Genomic DNA, 7,537 nt, shown 5'->3' with positions numbered 1-7,537 from the left:
CATATGGGATCGGCGCCCTACTCCTTGAGCCACAGGTACTGCCCCCAATATGAAAGTTTTTTTTGTCAGTTCTTTACTGTGAGATAATCAAATCTGAGCAATACATAAGATTTTCATGCCAATTTTTTTTATCTCATTAAAAATCAATTTAAAAATATTATAAAGACTAGATTATAAGAAAATATTTTATTTTCATAAAATTAATCTCGTCAATAAGGTGTTCATCTGGGTTCACCATTTTTTCATACATATCTTGCCTGTCATGATGTGGGTAATGAATTTTACTCTGGTGCTAACTTTGTCACTGTATGCTAGGATCTCTTTTTTCTCTTTATTAAGTTAGTTTTTGTACTCAATATTTATGTAACACAATGTTTTAATAGGTCTTAATACTGATGAGAATATTTATTCTTTATTATATTTTACCTTATTGGCTCACACAAAGGTTGTTCTTCATGTATTTCATTATTGATACAGAAAATAAAAAAATCAAGAACTGTAACATGTTATAAACATTTACAGTTTTCCCCACATTTGTTTTCTAATACTTGTTTCTTCTTATATTCAGCTTTGTTTCTCCTCCTTGTATTCCTCCTTTTCCTCATCTATTTTAATCAATCACTGTTTTAGGTTGGCTTCCCAAAGAAGCAGCTCATGGGGCGAGGATTCCAGTGTAAGTAGTTTATTTGGGAGGAGAACATCCGGGGAAACATAGATAAGACATGGCAGAAGTAAAAAAAGGAAGGGAATGAAGCCAATAAAGCAAGTGTTACCAAGCAGTTTTCTGCAATTGGCGGCTAGAGCTCCTTTCTGCTGGGACCTCTGGAGCCAGTGCAGAATTTTATGAGTTGTCCCACCTGGGGCACTATAAGTCCTCCAGTTCTCATCTGTCATTGGCTAAACATCAGTAACCAAGCACTTCCAGCCTACCTATCTGGGGACCTAGAGAGAGCCCTCAGGTAGAAGGATACAAGTGTTGCAGCAAGATGTAGTCCTCTGACACAGGAGGAATGTGGACACAGTCACTGCATCGTGTGCTGTGGTCACCACGTTTTTAGCCATGTTTCCTTCAGCAGAAAGGACAAGTTTTTTTTTTTCCTTTTTTTGAAACAGAGTCTCACCTGGTCACAGTAGAATGCTATGGCGTCATAGCTCACAGCAACCTCAAAGTCTTGAGCTCAAGCAATTCTCTTTCCTCAGCCTGCTGAGTAGCTGGGACTATAGGCGCCTGCCACAATGTCTGGCTATTTTTTGAGACTAGGTCTTGCTCTGGCTCAGGCTGGTCTCGAACCCATGAGCTCAGACACTCCACTCGCCTCTGCCTCCCAAGTGCTAGGATTATAGGCGTGAGCCAAGAAAGGACAAATATTTTAAGCCAAAGTTATAAGCATTTTATTATTAAGTTATAAGCATTTTATTATTAAGTAAAAACCCTAAAGAGACTTTTTTTTTTTGAGACAGAACCTCAAACCATCACCTTGGGTAGAGTGCTATGGCATCACAGCTCACAGCAACCTCCAACTCATGGGCTTAAGCAATTCTCTTGCCTCCGCCTCCCAATTAGCTGGGATTACAGGCGCCTGCCACAACGCCCAGCTATTTTTTGGTTGCAGCCGTCGTTGTTGTTTGGCAGCCCTGGCTTGAGCCACAGGCGCTGAGCCAGAGACTTTTTAATCCTTATCAAATTTAGTAAAATTTTGTGAGTTGTTCACGGACTAGATGTCAATCTGTATCTTAAATAGGCTTCTTTGTGTGTGTGTGTCTGTGTATTTATGGTCAATGATTCAACAGATCTGAATTGTTAGTATTTTTACCTGGCAAAGAGATTATACAGGAAATAGAAGGACTAGTTCTGCCTTTTTCTCAGTTCTCATTGTGTTTACCCTATTAGTATTATCTTTAGTCTGGCATTTCTTTGAAGAGATCTTTTAAAGTCACTTGTTTGTTTTATGGGAGTTGTTTACTTAAAACAAGATAATATAATCCCTTATCCATTTACCTGGAGATCATAAAATACAACATATTATAAATTAAAAAAGAAAAGAATGGCAGGGTGATGAAACAACTGTCCAGCCCCCAACATTGTGGGATTCTCATTTTTTTTTTTCCTTCAAGATGCTTTGCTTACTGTATCTGACATGACAGTTTGACCTTCAGATCTATTGGGGATGCTAGTGTCAATTCAAGTGAAATCTTAGTGAAGGTTAATATTTTCCTAATTCTTTTTTTTTTTTTTGTAGAGACAGAGTCTCACTTTATGGCCCTCGGTAGAGTGCTGTGGCCTCACACAGCTCACAGCAACCTCCAACTCCTGGGCTTAAGCGATTCTCTTGGCTCAGCCTCCCGAGTAGCTGGGACTACAGGCGCCCGCCACAACGCCCGGCTATTTTTTTTGGTTTGCAGTTTGGCCGGGGCCGGGTTTGAACCCGCTACCCTCAGTATGGGGTAGCGGGTTCAGCTACCCATATGGGGCCAGCGCCTTACCGACTGAGCCACAGGCGCCGCTATTTTCCTAATTCTTATAGTAAAAATAAAATAGAAATTCTCATGTTTTATCCCAATGGATCATCTTGTAGATCCCTTGTGGTATATGTACCCCAGTTTGGAAACTACTAGAGTGTAGGACAAAGTTCAGATACCTTAGCCTAGCATACATAATGTCTTCCATTTAAATTGAACTTTAGTTACTTCTCTAAGCTTAGCTCTTACCTGGTTGCACCTTGAACTTTGCTTTTCTGTCATGAGCTTTATTTATCATATTGAATCCTATGCTAGAGCCTTTTCTAATACTACTGATTCTTCCCAGAATGCTTGTTTTCTTTGGACCACCTGGTAACACTGCTTCTATGAAACTTTTGCTGGCCCTTTCCCACTCCCCAGAGAGAAAGGGAAATAGCCTCTTTGGCTCACTACTGTGTGTTTACCCTAAGCCTTAGACCTTTTTTTTTTTTTTTTTTTTGTAGAGACAGAGTCTCACTTTACTGCCCTCAGTAGAGTGCCGTGGCATCACACGGCTCACAGCAACCTCCAGCTCTTGGGCTTATGTGATTCTGTTGCCTCAGTCTCCTGAGCAGCTGGGACTACAGGCGCCCACCATAATGCTCGGCTATTTTTTTGTTGTTGCAGTTTGGCCAGGGCTGGGTTTGAACCCACCACCTTCGGCATATGGGGCCAGCACCCTACTCACTGAGCCACAGGCACCGCCCGCCTTAGCCCTTTTGTTGAACATCTTTGCCAATATTCTTGGCTCCTCTTATAGGCTATTGTCTCCTTGAAATCGAAGATGTTGTCTAACTTATGTTTCAAGCATATAGCCCTAAACAGGAACATAAGCATACTTGTTAATTCAACTAAGAAGGTGACACTGCATTGGTCAGCCAGAAAAGAAGAAGATTGTGTTTAGCTCTGGTCGCCTCTTGAAGAAGGACTTGAAAAACTGATACATATCCAAAGGGAAAGAATTCTAAATGATGATGTCAGAGTAATTCTACTTGGGACCAGGGTATAGAATAACAGGGAAGAGGGATTTTGTTTTAATACATGGAAGAATTATCTAACAATTAGAACTGCTTGAAGATAGGATGAATAGCTTGGGAGTAATGGTGAGTTTCTTGCCACTGGAGGTGTTGAAATAGCCTGAATGGATAATCTCCTTGAGCAGGCTGAACAAGGGTTTAAAGCATCCAGAGTGATCATAGTGAGTGGAGGAGAATTAAGATAATCTTTGGATTGTAAACAATCTAGCTGAGATTTGAACCCATTTGACATATCTAGTGGTAGGCCTGAACTTTAATAGATATTGTTTAAAAGAAAAGCAGTGAGGATATTTTAAGTAAACAATTTCTCTGCAATTCTGAGACTCTGGATCTAGGTGAGACACAGTAATGCTGCTTAGCTTTCTCATGAATCAGGTGGTACTAAAGGCTAGGAAAGTCTTTGAGCATGCACTAATCTGTTATTTTTCTTTGTGAGTGTAAGTATAGACATCTAAGTTGCTGCTGCTTTTCATCTTAGAAGTGGGTTACCATCACCCTGCCCAACTACGGATTTAAATTTTGAAGCCTGAAAGTCCATAATAAAGTGATAATATCTCTTGGGTATTAGAGCAGAGAGAGTTATCTAAATCTTCCACATATTTAGGGTTGCCTGAGATAATTTTAAAATAAAATACTGAATCAATTATACTTAATTCATTATATAAATGATAAACATAGACCATAGGTTTAACACTGTAGATAATATAAAATAATCTATTTATAAGACTTTTACTTATTTATTTTTAAAGAGACAGAGTCTCACTTTATCACCCTTGGTGGAGGGCTGTGGCGTCAAAGCTCACAGCAACCTTTAACTCCTGGGCTTAGGCAATTCTCTTGCCTCAGCCTCCCGAGTAGCACCTGCCACAACGCCTGGCTACTTTTTTTTTTTGTTGTTGTTGCAATTTGGCCAGGGCTGGGTTTGAACTCACCACCCTCAGTGTATGGGGCCAGCCGCCTACCCACTGAGCCGCAGATGCCGCCCATAATTATAAGACTTTTAAATGTGCTTGAATTTTATAATTGGAGACTGAGGCTCAGTGAGGTTAAAGAGACTTGCCTACATGTCATACAACTAATTGGTGTGAGAACCTGGATCACATTTGATTGCATCTAATTCTATTTCCATGGGTTTCTCTATTTTTCTACCCTGCCTCAAAGTAGAAGATATAATCCCTGCCCTGCAGGACCTTTGCAGTTTCATAAAGGGATAAGACACATCCATAAAACAATCAGAATAACAAAAGTAGAATGAAGTACGATATGTATATTATAGCTAACATGTAGTTTAGAAGGTGAGAAATCATACACTAGAGAATATGGAATCTAATCACAGGCTGGAAGATATGGAAATTTTTATTAAGAGCAACTTTTTTTTTTTTTTACAGAAAGTTTTTAGTTTTTAATGAACTTGTAAACAAAAAAAGCTCCCATTTCAAAATAAAAACAAAATCCCAGATCATAGATGTTGTACAGTGATTACATTTATCTAAGCAACATACATACATGTTCAGTTGTAAGATGTTAACTAAATTTCTGTGACACATATGTTTTTAATACCAAGAACATTATAGAGTTAATGCAGAGTCCTAAGGATAATCTAGTAGTCACTAAGTTTTTCTTAAGTCTTCACTTTAAATGCTGTTATTTCTAGCACAGGTAAGCAGGCAGTCTTTCATATGCTCAAACACTGGAATCTTTGGTTGCTACCATATCAGCTGGCTTGCAAACAAGAAGCCAACCACTTTAAGAATGTTTTAAGTGAACAACTTGCAAACCCCAGGGATGGAAAAACCCTAAGAATGCACAATTGTGAGCATTTACAAAACCATCACAACTGTGGCTGAAGACTGTTCATGCCGTTCTCCTGAAATGAGATCTCAAAGCAGTATAGTTCAAAATAAAAAGTTTTAACAAAAAATTGGCATATGCACAATTTCTCCACCAATTTGTGTGTGTCAACCATTTAGTTAACTTTTCCACTTGAAAAAATGCAATAGAAAACCGGACACCATGTTTCACTATCTCAGTTAATATTCACAATTACAGTGGCTACAACTCAGGATACAGCATCACCAACGCTGCCCAGAGTCAGTTTATACTGAAATTAAGTTCTTTACACCAAGAGTAAATGGTTGTCCACAACCACTGGCTAGTGTACATATGAACTAAAATTTCTAGATTTGGGGAGAAACAAATGCTGCTCCAGTCATCTGCTCTGCTTCTTCTGTTCCTCAATTCATGCTTAGAAACCTGTGGGGGTTTGGGCCTGCTGACCCTGCCCACTGGAAGAGGCTGCCTGCTGTGCTGCTTTCTGCTTTAACATTGTCCAATCAAATGTGTAATCATATTGGTGGTTCAGGGTCCTGAAAAGAATGCGGAATAGCTGCCTCAGATACATGTAATCTGGGGCTTCTTCAAAGCGCAGCCCACGACAATAGTTTAAGTACATGGCAAATTCTGCAGGAAACCCCTTACATAAAACTTCAACAGGAGTGGACATCTTTTTTTCACTAATCTTTTCATATTTTTGCTTCTTTGTTGCAGCCTTTAGTCCTTGCCATGGCAGGCTGGTTCTATTAAAATACGTCAAAACATATCCTAATGATTCCATGTCATCTTGGCGACTCTGCTCAATACCAAGATGTGCATTGATGCTAGCATATCGAGCGGTGCCAGTGAGGTTTTTATCTTCTCTGTATGGTATGTGTTGTCTTGTCCTGTTGTCTCTGTACTTTTTGGCCAAACCAAAATCAATAAGGAATAACTTATTACAGTGACGCCCAATACCCATTAGGAAGTTATCTGGTTTAATGTCTCTGTGTATAAAATTCTTTGTATGCACATATTCAATTCTACTGATCATCTGGTCAGCTAACATAAGTACAGTTTTCATTGTGAATCTTCTTGAACAGAAATTGAAGAGGTCTTCAAGGCTGGGTCCCAGAAGATCCATGACTAGTACATTATAGTCTTTTTCCTGACCATACCACCGTATGTGGGGGATGCCAACCCCACCTTGAAGAATCTTATAGAGTTTGCTCTCGTACAGCAACTGGGGATGCCTGGCCTTCTGAGATTCTAGCTTCACTGCCACTTCCTCGCCGTTGGTGATGTTGATCGCCAGGTAAATGTCCCCGAAGGAGCCAGACCCGATCTTCCGTACCAGTTTATATTTCCCCCCGACAATGAATTCGGCCTTGGAGCCGCTGCTGCTCGCCATTCTGAGAGACGAAAATGGAGGCTGGGGCCAAGCCCCGACACCTCTGAGAGAACGACGGAGGCCTCTGTGGCTCTGGGGCTCGTCCCCCGGGCAAGGCCGCGGAGAGGGGCGGCAGGAAACGGAAGACGGAGGCTTTCTCGGCGCTATAGGGCCCAGAATCAGTCAAGGAGAACCTGATCACAGCCGCTCAGTAGGGTTTCTTTTTGCCAGGCCGTAGTTTGTGAGGTGTTCTCGCGGTTACTAGGCTGGGCCACCTGTTTCCGGACGGCTGCTGCTTCCTCGCCTTCACAGCGACGTTGCGGGTTGGAAAAAAGGCGCGGTGAACTAGGGTGGCGATATCGCTGCCACCACTGCCGCCGACTCCGGCCCGGAGGGACCCCTGTCACTCCGCCGACGCCGCCATCTTGTTACTCCAGCTCCAGCCAACACAAAATGCCCGATTAAGAGCAACTTTAAAAATAGTTCTGACAGATAATTAGGCATACAAAATTTTTCTTTGGTTCCCAAAGTGTACATTGACTTTGTCAACATTCACCAGTGCCTTTTCTTCTCTTTTATTTCTTTTTAATTTTACTACTGTCTGTCTTAATGGCCAGTAGGACACAAGCATCTAATTGCAGCAAATTCTTATACATTCCATGGTACCTTCACAAAAACAGGTCACCATGGTAACCAAACAAAGAGACTAGAAAACAGAAGCAAAGTATTTACTTAATGTCTGATGGGCTTGGCATGGTTTTCATTAGACCTGCTGCTGGCTTTCTTAAAGGTTTGGGTG

General features: G+C 41.0%; 1 protein-coding gene across 1 annotated transcript; it reads right to left on the bottom strand.

Moving 5' to 3' along the window:
- Positions 1–5,002: 5,002 nt before the first annotated feature.
- LOC128588496 (casein kinase I-like) lies at positions 5,003–7,189 on the bottom strand. Its single transcript, XM_053595332.1, has one exon. It carries the CDS (start codon positions 6,757–6,759, stop codon positions 5,782–5,784), a length of 978 nt encoding a protein of 325 aa, XP_053451307.1. The 5' UTR covers positions 6,760–7,189; the 3' UTR covers positions 5,003–5,781.
- Positions 7,190–7,537: the final 348 nt, after the last annotated feature.

Source organism: Nycticebus coucang, chromosome 6 (assembly GCF_027406575.1).
Source record: "Nycticebus coucang isolate mNycCou1 chromosome 6, mNycCou1.pri, whole genome shotgun sequence".
Classification (NCBI taxonomy): domain Eukaryota; kingdom Metazoa; phylum Chordata; class Mammalia; order Primates; family Lorisidae; genus Nycticebus; species Nycticebus coucang.
Note: the sequence above shows the minus strand (reverse complement) of the source record. Positions and strands in the feature narration are given on the sequence as shown.